The following is a 14618-nucleotide window of genomic DNA, read 5'->3' as shown; positions in this document are numbered from 1 at the left end:
TGAGGGGAAGGTGAAGAGAAAAAAGGAGGGAGGATTGGGGGGGCATAGGCGCATTTGGACCGGAGTATAGATCTTAAGTAGGGAGAGAGAAGCTAGAGTCAAGAGCTCGCCTAGTGTGTATCTTCTCCTTGGTGTATTAGTCATCTGTGTAACTCTCATCGGTGTATGATTTATTCCTCCTAATGAACTATGCTTCTTCCCATCTCTGCTCGCTACTCTAACACTTCTCCCTACTGTGTTCTCCTCCCCTCATCTCCCTTTACTTGGTATAATGGACCGTGTGTCATGTGGCTTGAGTTCTGCTCCATTCATGTCGAGGGTTGGCTCTTGTGTTTCCGTTCCACTCGTCTTTAGCTTCTCTCTTGCATGCGTATTGCTTGCATATCGATGATACCATCGTCCCTGTGTGTTCCATTGTTGATACCATCGTCTAGCACTCGCATCATGCACCACCGGTGATACCATTGGCATCCTACTTGCTCCTCACACCAGTGGCCCTAGGTCTTCGGTAACACTTTCGAAAGTGGTAGGACCCCTCCCCCTCAGACATGCGTAAAGACTTATCTTGGTCATTTTCTGCCCTGACTGCATGTTGCACTTCTGCTACAGCTCATACTACTCTAGCCTTTGCTCCAAGCTCGCTTTTCAGCCCGTATTGCTGCAACATTTCAAGTAGACATGGAGTATTCCAAAACGGGAATTTGCCATTGAAAAATTTTCTAGTAAGAACATTTTAACTTGGCAAACCAAGCTGAGGCTTCTGCTTATGAAGGAAGGTGTGTGGAAGGTGGTTAGTGGCAAAGACAAGAAACCTGAATCTGATGAAAAGAAAATTCTAGATTGGGAAAATCTCAATGACAAAGCTCTTTCTATCATTGGTTTGGGTTTGTTTGATCAAGTTATTCATCACTTGGTTTTTGATGACACTGCACATGAACTGTGGGACAAGCTAAAACGCTTTTTGGTAACAAAATTATCAATTCCAAAGTATTTCTCAGACATGAATTCTTTAAGCTCCATATGAAGCATGAAGATTCTCTTAATGCTCATTTGAATCATATGGAACCCCTCATCACCCAACTTGTTGCTTTGAAGGCCCCTGTTGGGGAAGATGATCAGGTGGCTGTCCTGCTTTTCAGCATTGAGGATATCCCTCAGTATCATTATATTATACCAGCAATTCATGTAGCACGGGATATGTCCTTTGATCAAACGGTTGCAATGCTTCTCAATCATGAATGAAGACACACAGGAAGCTTGGCCATACAAAGGACTGTTGTTTTCAGAAGCTTGCCAAATAACAATCCAAGGAGCATGCTAACTTAACTGCAGCTGCCACTAGTAAAGAAGAAGCTTGCCAAACAACAATCCAAGGAGCATGCTAACTTGGCTGCAGCTGCCACTAGTAAAGAAGAAGAAGAAGACACTTCGACACCAACTTTTTCTCTCACTGCACATATCCGAAATCTATCTTTACCTCAAGAAGTAGATGAGGATGATGAATATGTCTTCTAAATGTGTGAGTGCCATGTGTCATATTGGAGATATCCCATATACAGTTAGGTATTCTAGTGTGTGTGTCTATCCTATATATGATTGTACTTGTGTGTCACATCAACACACATCAAGGAGTCTGCATTAAGCTTATCAATGTGTGTCATGTTTCCTTTCATTATGTTTCCATTTGAGTATTATCTTCTCTCTCCCTAGTGTATCCTCTCTCTCTCTCCCTTTCCCTCTCCACCATGTTCCTTCAGACAAGCCACTGAAACAACTCACCATGGATGATATGAACAAGCGGAGCAATCGCAGTGGCCTACAAGTGGACAGCATAGCCACACAAAAGGAAGCCACCAAACCCACTTCCAAAAAGTATCTCACTCCACTTCAGACTCTTCAGCCTCTACAACCGCCGCCACATCATCGTCAGCATCTCCAAGTTCATCTCCGTCACCCTCTGTAACATCATTGGGAGTGATTGCATCCATATCGCCCGTACCTAGACTAGAGGGGGCCCTCTCAACCTGACTCACTATCCTACCACTACACACAACAGTTTGCCTCATTTCTTCTAACCTTACCACTCACCCATCAATCTTTCCCCCTCATAGTCAGCCCTGCCACTCCAGATGTCTCCTCACCATGCCCCACTTTTGGCCCCCATCATCCAGCCCCCTTTCACACTACACCGCTACGCACTTCATGACCTCACGATCCCGTCATGACTCTTGGGACCATATTCTTCTAGAGATACACCGCCTCCGCACATGAGAGGTAGAGCAAGATCGTCTTATCCACAATTTGAGCTAGGAGGTATCATAGTTGCGAAAGGAGATAGCTGCCACAACTACAGCTAGACATAGTGGGCCAGGCTACCGCAACACAGCTATACATAGTGGGCGAGGCTGCCGCAACACAACTACACATAGTGGGCCAATTGTAGAAGTTGCTGAGGCATAAATAGCCACCATGCAGTCAGCCATTGCAGCGACCTCCAGGTAGGTGGATGTTGCGAAATGAAAACCTGCGAAGGCCACCGGTTCGGCCATCATTCTAAAGAGAATATAGATGGCCAATAAGGCTCTCAATGTCAAAGTATGTGGGATACCTCGCACGGCTACCACCCCCACAGATGATGCGATCGGCTTCGTGACCTCTACACTTGGGGTTTAGGTACACGGGATCGATGGAGCCTAGCGTATTGGGAGGGACCCCAAGCGCAAGCAGCCTCTCATCATCTGCTTTAGAGATACCCAGGCACGCCTCACGGCGCTACGCAGATGCTCAATCTTATGTGCTCACCCAGAGATCCACCTAGATGAGAATCTTACGCCCCTTCAGGTGGAGGAGAGACGCACCTTCCTACAACAGCGGGATGAGGCTTGCAACGAGGGGAAGTGGGAATTGGTCCAAGAGGGATGGCTCTTGACAAGCCCTCAATGGTGGGGTGTATGAGATTTAGAGCACCGAGACCTCGAGTTGTAATGTTTGGAACTGCAACGGTACTTTATGGTCAGATCCAAAAAAATTATCAAAATCCTACAATGCACCAGAGTCCAAAGTACCCTTTACCTATAGTCAGCGGGTATACATAGGAGATAGCATATCGAGATGAGACCCGGGAGACAAGAATCCATGGATCGGGAGGAGTGGGAGTGCTATATCGATCATCTCTGGTAGGGACGATCTCTATCGAGAGGTGAGACTAGGTTCCTATGGGTTTGGATCATATGATCTACCAGCCGGGACCTTTTCGTTGTAATCTATTACTTCCTCTCCAAGGCCTCACATTTTGCTAGGGATCTACGCGAGGAGGCTGAGACGTTGCCATACGCAGCCCTCTACTCTAACATCATGGATTTCTCGAGCCACAGGGAAGTTCTCCTTATTGGAAACTTTGACGCAAGGACAAGTATACGCCATGTATCACTTCTAGATTTTCGTGATGATTCTGTCCTATTACTAGAGATCGATATAGATGAGACCGTGATGTCTCGAGTTTCGCGGATAGACTGGCCCTTGTCACATCTTATGGGCATGCACTACTCGACATGGGCAGGATACATGATCTTATCATCTACAATGGCTTGAGTTGTTGGCCATCTTCGGGTGGATACATCTGCTTTCCCCTCGAGGGAGGGTACAACGTAGTTGACTACATCATGGGATCTCCTGCCTTCACCTCACACGTCACTGATTTTTCTGTCTCACCACCACCACCACCAGGAGTAGTTCATACTTATTTGCTTTTTAGTATCTCCACTCCATACCCACATTACACACTTCACCATCAATTACACACACTACCTACCATGACATACACTTTGACCACACACTCAAACCTACGTACTCTGCTTACCTCGCCGACCTACTTAGAGACATACATCACATCTTACTCTTAGAGGACTGAGCTGCCTTGATCACATAGTCTCTCCATGAGACACCTTTCCACACACCACTCGATCCACATGTCTCCCACCTCTCGGTTTGATACCTTGCAATAGCTGGTACGACGACGAGTGTAGCAACAACAACAGCAAGCCGCATCCAATCCCGAAGGCTGATGGTGTAGCAAAAATCCGCAGCAGCTCCATGAATCATCTCCACTAATCAACTCCCACGAACAGTGCCAAAATGAAGAGGCTAAGGTTGGAGAAAGAAGGGCTGCCTTCCAAGAGGAAAGAGGGAGAGTAGCTCCTCTTTCTTGGCCTCCTTCACCTCAATCCCTTGGAAGAGCAAGGAACAAGAGGGAAAGGACTAGGAGAAGGAAGGATGGAGGAAGAACGAAAGGGAGGAGAAAGGATGGCTCTGATACCACATGAAGGAACATAGTGGAGAAGGAGAGGGAGAGGGGGAGAGAGAGGGTAGGCTAGGGAGACAGAAGATAATACTCAAATGGAAACATAATGAAAGGAAATCGATGAAATGGAAGTACCAAAATGAAAGGGCTCACATTGATAAGCTTGATGTAGACTCCTTGATGTGTGTTGATGTGACACACAAGTACAATCATATATACACACACTCAAGAATACCAAAGTGTATATGGTATATGTCCCAATATGACACATGGCACTCACACATAAGACTCTATTGGAACTCCTAGGAGAACACACTAAACACACTCAACTTGACTTCATCTTCTAACATTCACAACCACGGGACTGCCCTAGCCCCCGCCTACTCCTTCAAGGGCCCCTGCCTCAGCACACAGTTGCGGGGATGCTTCTAGCCCTCACATACCTCTTGGCTCCTTGCTGCTTCAGCTGCCCCAAGAAAAGCCACAATCCATGGGAAGGACCAGCTCTCCAAGAAAAACAGCCCCCCGACCTGCTCCGACTGCAAGAACAGCCCACAGGGGGCTGCTAGACCTGTGCGACCTTCAAGAACAGCCCCCAAGACCTGCTTGACCTGCTCCTTGCCTACACGACCTGCAAGAAGATCAAGAAACGCCAGCCCACACTAGGCAGGAGCGGCCTTCATTCCACGGTCTTGTGATAATGGAAGGTATGAGGACTATACACTCTCTCCCCTTCCATGAATTACAGCAAGAATTTCAGCAAAAGATTCAGCCTCATCTGGAAAAGCAGAGAATAAGAAAGTCAATGGCTAAAGGGAACAAAGGTGACCCGAATAAAGGGATACCCAAAAAGATGGCTAGCAACAAGGTGAATGAGGTGTAGCGGGATGGCGAGCAGGGTGGAGCAGGGTAGAACGAGGTGGAGTGGGAGAGAGCAGGGTGTAGCGGGATGGCGAGCAGGGTGGAGCCGGATGTCGAGCGTAGAGAGAGAGAGAGAGAGAGAGAGAGAGAGAGAGAGAGAGAGAGAGAGAGAGAGTCCATTAACGTCCACTGGAGACCAAAAGGTCTATGGGACAGCAAGAAACCCTCTAGTATATCTACTTTAGGGAGGGCACATGGCAGCTCTCAAGGGGGGAGAGAGAGAGAGAGAGAGAGAGAGAGAGAGAGAGAGAGAGAGAGAGATGATATGATATGATTGTATTAAAGTCCGTGTGAGACCCTTTAGGATCTATGGGACTAGTGATCATTATTGAATTAATAGTGTTCTTTTACATCAAGTGAAATAATCTTCTTACAAAATTGTTATGCATTTAGTACTTGTTGTGCTAGCTTGTGTTCTAGCCTGAGTATCTTGTTGCGGTATTCTAGAACTTCTTTTAAGTAGCTTCCTAGCTTTTTGGCTGCTTGTTCCAACAGATTTTTCAGATTCCCTCTGCTGTCCCCATATTCTTCTATGATGTGTGCATAGGCTCTGCACCTAAGGAGCACATTTATTCATCTTCTACCTGCTACGGGCAGACATTTCAGGTTCTTTCCTCTCTAGGGATCCTAAGTCTTTCCCACCTGCCCCTCTCCACCTCTAGATCATCGGAACTAGTTCTAATTTTGCAAATCAGATGCCTTTGGAACATTGATATACCATAGCTGTCTAGGCTTCCTCTGAGAGAGAGAGAGAGAGAGAGATGTATTAATGTCCGCGGGAGGCCTCGCGGGCCTATGTGACAAAGTGCACAAAAAGATAACTCATACAAGCCTCAATGGGTTGAAGCAAAGGGCGCGATAGGGCCCTTGTTGAGTACTAATCTATGCCAATATAATGAGCTCAAGAGCTCAAGAAAAATCAAAATCAAATACAAACTAAGAGCTGGGACTCAGAAGCCGAAGCCCGGCACCGTGATGGCTCTCCTAACAGTGTGGCGGGAGCGCGGTCTTCTCAATCTCTAAACCCCCTGAGCTATGTCCAAAGTGATCCCTCGTCTCGGTCAGTCTCCCTCGAGTAAAGCTGTGATAGGCCAGACCTCAATAAAGTGTGCTCTGGTCACTCTCCGTCTCGCGTGTGGTCTTTGCATCCCTCTCTCAGTGGCACTGTTCTCTCTCTGCTGATCTAGGCTGCCCTCATATCAGTTAGCAATTTAAACTCTGTTGCTCCAATGTTGGGAGATTGATGCAAACTCTCTAGTTTTTGTGTTTGCATTGGATCAAGGCAAGAGGAAAAAGGTTGCAAATTCTCCGGTTACAATGCATAAGACTACTGTGGATATTGGTGGAATTAATGCTAACTCTCAGGTTTTTACGGTTGTACTACCCTACAGTTGATAGGGAGGATGCATCCGGTAGAAAAGAGGGTAACAAGGTTACACAGCAGGAGACGAAGATAGATACCCACATTACAAGCAAAGTAGATACATTGTCATTTTATAAGAACAATAGCCTTGAAGGAAGACATCTGAAAGATACAGAATATAGGGTTTCACAGCAAACTTCTCAGATCATTGGATCCACCATATCACATCAGGCAGTGGGGGCTTTTAATTCATCCACACAATTTGATGATGATGATTTGAAAGATGAAACACACCCGAGAAAGACATTGGCATCTGTACCGTCTATTGGATTTGGTATGCTGGATTCACCAACTAAAGGTTTACCAGAAAAAGGTACGCTCAAAATTGGACCGTCCACTGAATATCCTGTTTTGGAAGATTTAGAACACGTTCCAAGTGAGGAGACACCAGAGATTCAAGAGGGCCCAATCTCAGGAAAGGAAGTACCAACAACGCCACAAGAAGAGTGTACTGATATTCCGGAAACTGGGAAAACAAAAACTGGGAAGATACTACTTGGTTGGCTGTTTCCGAGCTTTTCATTTTCTGCAGCAAAGGTGACTTCAGGTGCGAAATAAATTCTTCATTCTAGCCTTTTTTCAAAAACAATTTGGATGTTGGTTTTCCATATTCCTCACATGGGTATAGATTTCTTGCAGACGATTTGAAGAAGCCTCTGTTGAAGACAGGGGAATGGAAGACCTTGAGTAAGGCTAAAGCCAAACCTTCAAGCTGGCTTTCAGTGTTCAAGAGTACAAAGCCTTCAGGTGACGTAGCTTGCGAGCGTTGAGTAACTTAAAAAAGGAAATAGACAAATTCAACTAACATATTTTATTTCTATTGAAATTCCCAGATGACACAAGTGTATTGGCTCCACCAGAGCCTTTGATTCCAAAAACAAAAGAAGTTATACTCCCAGCCATTGAAGACCCAACAGGAGATGTAGCTGAAGCAGTGATACAGGTAGAGCCTAGTCATTCAGGAGATGTTGCCATCAGGACAGGTAGAACGACCCCCATATTGTTTTCGACAGAGCAAACCCATGGGTGGGATATTTTGAGGCCCATAGTATACGGTGGCCTGGACATCTGTGTGGCCAGTCTAGGGGTTACATCTTCTGCAGCTGGAGGTGATGCTATCACACGTGAGTGTACCTGTATTCAGACTTAAAAACCTGGCGTTCAATTTATTTTGATATGTCAAGGTGGAATTCAAATGAGATTCTTATATGCAATTGCTAGTTAATCTGGCTTTATTTAATGCTTTGTTTTCAAAGGTACGGTTGTATATATGGGCTTAGCAACATTGCTCTCTGGACTCATTGGCTTCTACCATAATGTGAGTGTATTTTTTCAAGATTTTGGGTATAAGGATCCTCCTATGATTTCTCTCTTTTCCGATTTCAGAAGACAAAAATGCCATGTGGGTAGCTTAATATGTTGGACTGGAATTATCTATGGTGCAGGTTTTGAATCTCTACCACTGTTATAGAGAACACTACAAAGTGATGGTTGGTAGAAGCCTTCTATTACATGGAACATTGGCTCTTATTTCTTTCTTTTTGTTTGGCCTGCTATCACCATTGACATATGCATTGTCATTTCGAGATTCAGATGATAGAGACAGAAAGTTTTTCCTATGCTGTGCAGTGACATTAGTCACAGTGATTCTTCTTTCCTTGGGAAAAGCTCATGTGACAAACAAGCTCTATATTAGGACATTGGGGGGGTACATCCTTTCTGGGGTGTTGGCATCTGTTGTTGGTTATGTAACAGGTGAACATGTTGCTGATTTACTAGAAAGATGGGGTCTCTGATTGAGAAAACATAGGATCTTCAATGGCTGAAGCCAAGGGGGTTTGAATTGAAGAAAAAGGCAAGTTCTATTTTCATCCTTAAAAGTTTCATATTTGTGATGACATGAGGTCTCCATTAGCCTTTACATTAGAAAACTTTTTTTAAAACTCCAAGCCTGTTTGTGTCATTATTGTTCTCATGCAACTTCATTCATTTCCACAAGAGCCTACATTGAGAAGCTTCTATTCACTGGTCATTATTTCAGATGAAAACTAAAGATTGTATTAGTAACAACATAAGCACACAATTACAAGGGACTGGGTAAGTGGAGTTTATTTCATCCCTATCTTAGAAATCGATGTGTAGATATTATATCAACACACTTGTAAGTTGTACCTAAAGCTGGTTTCAAAAAACTGGATGTTATGAAAGCCTTCTGGAAAGAGCTCTTCGTAGGATGCAAAGTTCAGATCTACGCACGCAGTGTTGAACAAGTAAAGTGTCTGGCAATAAAAAAAGCAGCATGTTTTTTTTGGGGGGTGGAGGAAGCATGTTTGAAGTGGCTGTGTGCATTTTACAGCATACTGCATTTTCTCTAGGGTAAATGCTGTTTTCCCATCACACTATTGTATGGTCAAGAACCAATCTGGGGGTTGCTATATACAGTTTTGGACTGACTGCAGTAAGCTGAAATCAAAGATGAGGCTCACATGAAGCCAGAACCTAGCAAGATTTTTTTGATTCAAAGAAAAGTACCTGCTATTAAAACTTTGAAAACAAAACAAAGAGTCAGCCAGCTATCCTCGGCAGCAGGAGAGATTACAGAAAGAAAGGAAGTGCTTTGGGTGTGAGAGGGTGGGAAGACTATAGGTTTTTTCGACCTAAGCAAGAAGGTGAAGCTTCAGCATCTGGTTGTAAAGCAGAAATGCTATTGTTTCCCATTACACTTTTGATCCACATGGTTCATGTAAAGATGTTTGGTAGTGTAGGTGGTTAACCATTGTGATTCTATTTGATGATGGGAGTAATTGTGATATTGTGTTGACTAGGTTGGCTAACCTAGTTAAATCTAGGAAATGGCCACCAAACATGAGTATTACTGGAGCTTTCTAAGGACAAGAGTAGTGTCTGTCACAAGTTAAGAACGTACCTTTTAGGGTCACAAGGACTGCCTCGTAGAGCAACCTGTAGGATGAACAAGATGGAATTATAAGTATTTGAGAAGCAAGTTGCTTGAGAAAGCAAGATGTACGGAGGCGACCCAGGGTTCACAGGTTCATCCCTTCCAGTCTATGGGCTTATATTATACATACTCTGATGGCCATTTGGTCGAGCATGCAGGGATCCTCCAGAGCAGCTACTGCCAGGAGCGCTATCTTCTTCAGAGTTTGGAGAGGATCTCCCTTCTTCTCTGAGTCTTCTTCAGGGTTGAGGTGGCATTTTCAGCCTCCACCTTCGATTTTTGTTAGCTCTTTTTGAGCTTTTTATTTTCTTCTTATGCATGGCATGTTGTACTTCCGCATTCGAGCTTGCTCTTGCAATTTTCAATCATACTTAATGAAGTCATCTTTTTGAAAAAAAAAAGGAGAAAGGATTGGTTCACGCCAAGTCTTTCAAAATTTGGAGCCAATGCTTTCGTGAAGGAAAAAAATAGGACTTTTAGGATGCGTGTCGGTTTACAAGTAGACAGTGATAATACATAGAGTAGATGATTTACTCAATTCATTGAAGGGAGCCAAGATCTTTTATTATAAATCATTAAGTATGGATGAAAGCCGCAAGAGCAAGCTCTAATGCGGGAGTACATCATGCCATGTATGAGAAAAAAACCCAGCTAAAAAGAGTTAACAAAAATTCAAGGTGCAAGCTGAAAATGCCACCTCAACCCTGAAGAAGACTCAAAGAAGAACGGAGATCCTCTCCAAACTCTTGAAAAAGTATCTCTGCTTTCCAGATGGCCATCAGTGTGTGTATAGTATGAGTCCATGTACTGGCCATAGACTGGGAAGGGTGAACCTGTGTCGCCTCCGTACATCCGGTCCTCCAAATATGCCAAGTTACAATGCTAGCCAAAATCTCTCATGATTTGTCTACCGAGGCATGAGCAGCTTTGAAAGGAGTGAAGGGAATATTCTAGAGAGAACATGACTGTGTCCATGGTCTCGAAGTGCACAAAGGCTAGAGTCATTTCGCGGCTGTAGTTGAGGAACCTATACCCTTCTCGTGGCTAAACTAAGGGCCTTTACTCTAGTAGTGACCCTTTTGGCAAGTCCGATCTGCCTTCAAGGCATTACGATTTGAATTAGACTTCTTCTTTGAAGGCTTTGAGTAAAAAGGCTTCCACTTACCCTTGTTTTTGTTCCGCCCTTTTGATTGCGGAGTAGTTAAGGCCTTTGAACCTCCGCCCTGTGGAGGGTTTAGGAAAAACTCTTCCTGGTCCAAGACCTTCGGCACAAGGTCCTCCCATGTAAGGGTGCCGAATCTCCCACTCGTGAACAAAGAAGAGTAGAGCACTGAGTATTGAGAGGAGAGATGAGAAAGCAAGGTAATGCCATGTCTTGGACGATATCTCTTCCCTTGCTTGAAGGACCTCTTCTTGAAGAGCTGGCACCGTATTGATATGCTCCCGCATCATTGAGGGCTTTGCATGATTCAGCATCCGCATCTTCACTTCCAAGGAGACGCGCTTCATGGGTGATACCCAGTGCTTCATGTGTATAGAGAGGCCAAGTGCTCCCAGATTCCTTTGGCCAGCGTCATGTGCTTCACGTGATTGATCACTTGGGGTGTGCAATCAAGGAAGATGAGGGAGCGTACATGGGCATTTTGACACGATCATACAACTATGCCAAGGTTCCTGCTCCTTCTGAAAGATGATGCCAAGGTCGTCCTCCTCTAGATTCAGCCTTGCAACTCCAACTTAAATGAAATCAGCCAAGTCATGGGACTGTAACACTGATTCCATCATAACCTTTTATATACCATAGTTGTTTCTGATGGTCCACTGGGAAAGTAGGAAGGATAGGGATCTTCACAGGCTTCTCAGCCATCTCAAGCAAATCTGCCATCTTGGGGGGTTAATCTTGCTCTTACGAAGAGAGAGTGGGTGGGAAAGAAAAGAAAGAAGAGGCTGCAGGCTTTTTGTAAGATGTCTGTCCACTGGGAAAGTAGGACGGATAGGGATCTTCACAGGCTTCTCAGCCATCTTAAGCAAATCTGCCATCTTGGGGGGTTAATCTTGCTTTACGAAGGGAGGGTGGGTGGGAAAGAAAAGAAAGAAGAGGCTGCAGGCTTTTTGTAAGATGTCTGTCTTTCAGTGACACTTTCTTCTGGCATCTTCTCCTTATCCCAACAGTCCACGCCTGCTTCGATCAGCAGCAAACACCGTCTGTCCTGTGCGCTCTCCCCTCTTGGAATCCATGCATTCCACCCAAAAATGTCATCCATATGACCATAATGCAATGTACTTTTTGAATTACAAAAGATAATAATTAAAACAATGGGGATGCATTATTTTATATTGACTATTACGATGCTTAACTTATGCAAATAAAAAAGAAAGAAACTTACATGCTGGTCACATCCTCCTGCAAACTCCTTCTCTATCTCCGTTACGTGTATGTGGCTACAGTGGATGGAGGAAAATAACCATGGAAAAGATAACAGTGGGTGAATGAACCTATATAGCAAGAATGGAATAATTGATGAAAAGGAGAATCCAAGTCCAAGGCTTCAAGCTACCTTGTGCTCTGATACCATATTAGAGATGTAGCAGAATGTATCAGAGAGAGAAGAAATGCGAATAGAGAGAAAAAGAATCGCACAAGAGAATGCAATAGAGATGTGCTGCAAAACTCTGCTTTACTTGCTAAGATACAACAAAGGGTAATAGTTCGCCCTATTTATAGACAGAGGCGCCTGGTCAGCTGAGTAGGACAGGCCAACTGGCCTGACCTTGTTGGATTGACCCGACCTAGTTGGCTGGTCAGTTGACCCAACTTGAGGGTTGGCTGACCCGACCCAGTTGATCGGGTGGTTGGCTGGCCTGACTGGCCCCAACTAGTCCTGCAATAGCTGGCAGTAAATAGCCTCTAACAGCCCTTGTGAGAAGGTGTACAAGACTGAATGCTGTGTAAGAAAAAATCTTTCCAGAAAAAATCTTGTGGAGAGAATGAGGGTCTCCCAAGCCACCCTGGCTTTAACATCTGAGGTGCCATCTAACCCACTCCATAGAAAGTTCTTGATAGGTCTCATGGCCTGAGACATACAACCTCTAGATCCAAACGAACCAAGCAGTAGCCAATAATATATCTAAATGAACCAAGCAGTAGCCAATAATAGATCTAAACGAACCAAGCAGTAGCCAATAATACTTGGTTCCCAACCGCTACTCTGGATGCAAGGTCAAGTCTGGTAGAACTCCAAAAAAAGAATTTCCTCTTAATACTCTCCAACACGGGAGCAAACTGCTGTGCTAGAGAGATGCTGTCATGTGCACGGATTGGTATCTGACGTGTACTAGGTACACAGGACTAGCTCAGGTAGCCTGGGGAGGCTTAGAGCTAGGCAGGCTTGATTCTCGGGTTGAGTGGCAAGGGTACAAACTATTTATAGGTCTTCGCTATTTGGAGTTCGTGCCAGTAGCTCAGCTCGTGGCTCGGAGGGGACATCTCCTGATTCGGGATCACATCCCGTAGATGTCATGGTTGGGTGGTGAGCAGCCTGCTCAGTTTCTTATGTGGTGTGTGTTTGTTTTGCAGATCAGAGGTTTCAGGAGTGCGGGGATGTGTCAGTTGGTATCAGAGCCAACTCCTGAGGTAGGAACTTCTGATGCGGGAATTTTTGACGAATTTTTCCTCCAGGTATGCCATAAAATTCGAAATTTGTTGCTGCGATTTCTGCTGGGTTCCTGGGTTAGCAGGGGTGGTTAGGATGTAGGGAAAAGGTAGAAGGAAGGAGGGAGTGTTTCGGAATTCCTGAAGGGGGCTGAGAGAGAAGGCTGTAGGAAGCAGGAGAGAGAGCAGAGAAGAAGGAAAGAGAGGGAAACGTAGAACGGAGAAAGTAGAGAGGCGAAGGACCTGATAAGGGCTGCAACGGAGGCGGAGATGGGACGCCAAGGCTGTACAGAAATCCGGCCAGGGCAGGGAGAGGCGAGATGCGCAGGAACAAGGTGCGGCCAGCCTGCGTTGAGGGATGCTTTTTTCGAAAAAAGCACCCCCTCCAAAGCTGGGAGGGTCGGCCTTTTTTGGAAGCAGGGCTTCCTAATTAGGCTGCCCTGCTCCCTATATAGATGGGGCAGGGTACCAGCCCTGCCATAGCTTGCAAATCGCCTAGCTGCGCCATCAAGTTGCGTGCCAACCCTGCGTCAGCCTGTTGTGCACCTGCGCCAGCCATCGTACAGTGCCTGCGTCAGCCTGCCATACATCTGCGCCAGCCCTGCGTCAGCCGTACCTGCATCGCCAGCCATCTGTACAGTCGCCGTACAGCCACATCAGCTACTGTACGGCCTCCGTCAGCTACTGTACGGCCTCCGTCAGCTACTGTACGGCCTGCGTCAGCAGCCGTACGACTTACGTCAGCCACCGTACGGACTGCGTCAGCAGCCGTACAGCCACGTCAGCAGTTCGTACGCTCCAGGATTTCGTACGCTGCATCCGGCAGCGGGTTCAGCCAGATTTCGGGATTCGTGGGCTTTCGGTTCGCCAGTTTCCAGCATCTCCTTCCGTCAGCATCTCTTGGGACAGTTTTCCTATGCTCCATTCTCCTTTTCGCTTCGGTTCAGTCAGTTATTTCTCTCAGTTTATATTCAAATCAGATTTCAGTTATGTCTGATTCTGCAAATACCGAGTTCACCATGGGAGAGCAGGATTTGGATTACACTCCTGTGGGAGAGGAGGATCAGGGTCTTTATGATGACCTGATTACGAAAAAGGCCTTCAGTGAATTTACGTCTGCTCTGGATGGAAAATTCGAGCAGGTTAATGCAAATCAAACGGGGTTGACACAGCAACTCCAGGGGATTCAAGCGACTCTCACTCTTCTGGCTAGCACTGTGCAGGCACTCACGCATGTGGATGCCATGGCCTCAGTGCTAGGCCCGAATATAACTCCATGCCCTTTTCCGGGAGATCAAAAGTCTAGAACGAAGGAGGTAGTTGACACTTGGTTACACAAGTGGCAGGTACACTTTCAGTTCCA

At 45.5% G+C, this 14618-nt stretch overlaps 1 protein-coding gene across 1 annotated transcript in view; it reads left to right on the top strand.

Moving 5' to 3' along the window:
* LOC147905228 (uncharacterized) overlaps positions 1-8542 on the top strand; it is a 54817-nt gene extending 46275 nt beyond the window's left edge. The window contains exons 8-12 of the mRNA XM_087378764.1: positions 6613-7191; positions 7284-7391; positions 7478-7768; positions 7901-7962; positions 8090-8542. Of these exons, the coding sequence (XP_087234890.1) occupies positions 6613-7191; positions 7284-7391; positions 7478-7768; positions 7901-7962; positions 8090-8440 (1391 nt within the window). The 3' untranslated portion in view covers positions 8441-8542. The remainder of the gene's footprint in view (positions 1-6612; positions 7192-7283; positions 7392-7477; positions 7769-7900; positions 7963-8089) is intronic.
* The last annotated feature ends 6076 nt before the right edge of the window (positions 8543-14618 follow it).

The sequence above is a fragment of the Dipteris shenzhenensis genome, chromosome 1 (genome assembly GCF_047967505.1).
Source record: "Dipteris shenzhenensis isolate YYH24624 ecotype China chromosome 1, Dip_SZ_1.0, whole genome shotgun sequence".
In the NCBI taxonomy this organism is placed as follows: domain Eukaryota; kingdom Viridiplantae; phylum Streptophyta; class Polypodiopsida; order Gleicheniales; family Dipteridaceae; genus Dipteris; species Dipteris shenzhenensis.
The sequence above is the reverse complement of the archived record's forward strand: the minus strand, read 5'-3'. Positions and strand labels throughout refer to the sequence as shown.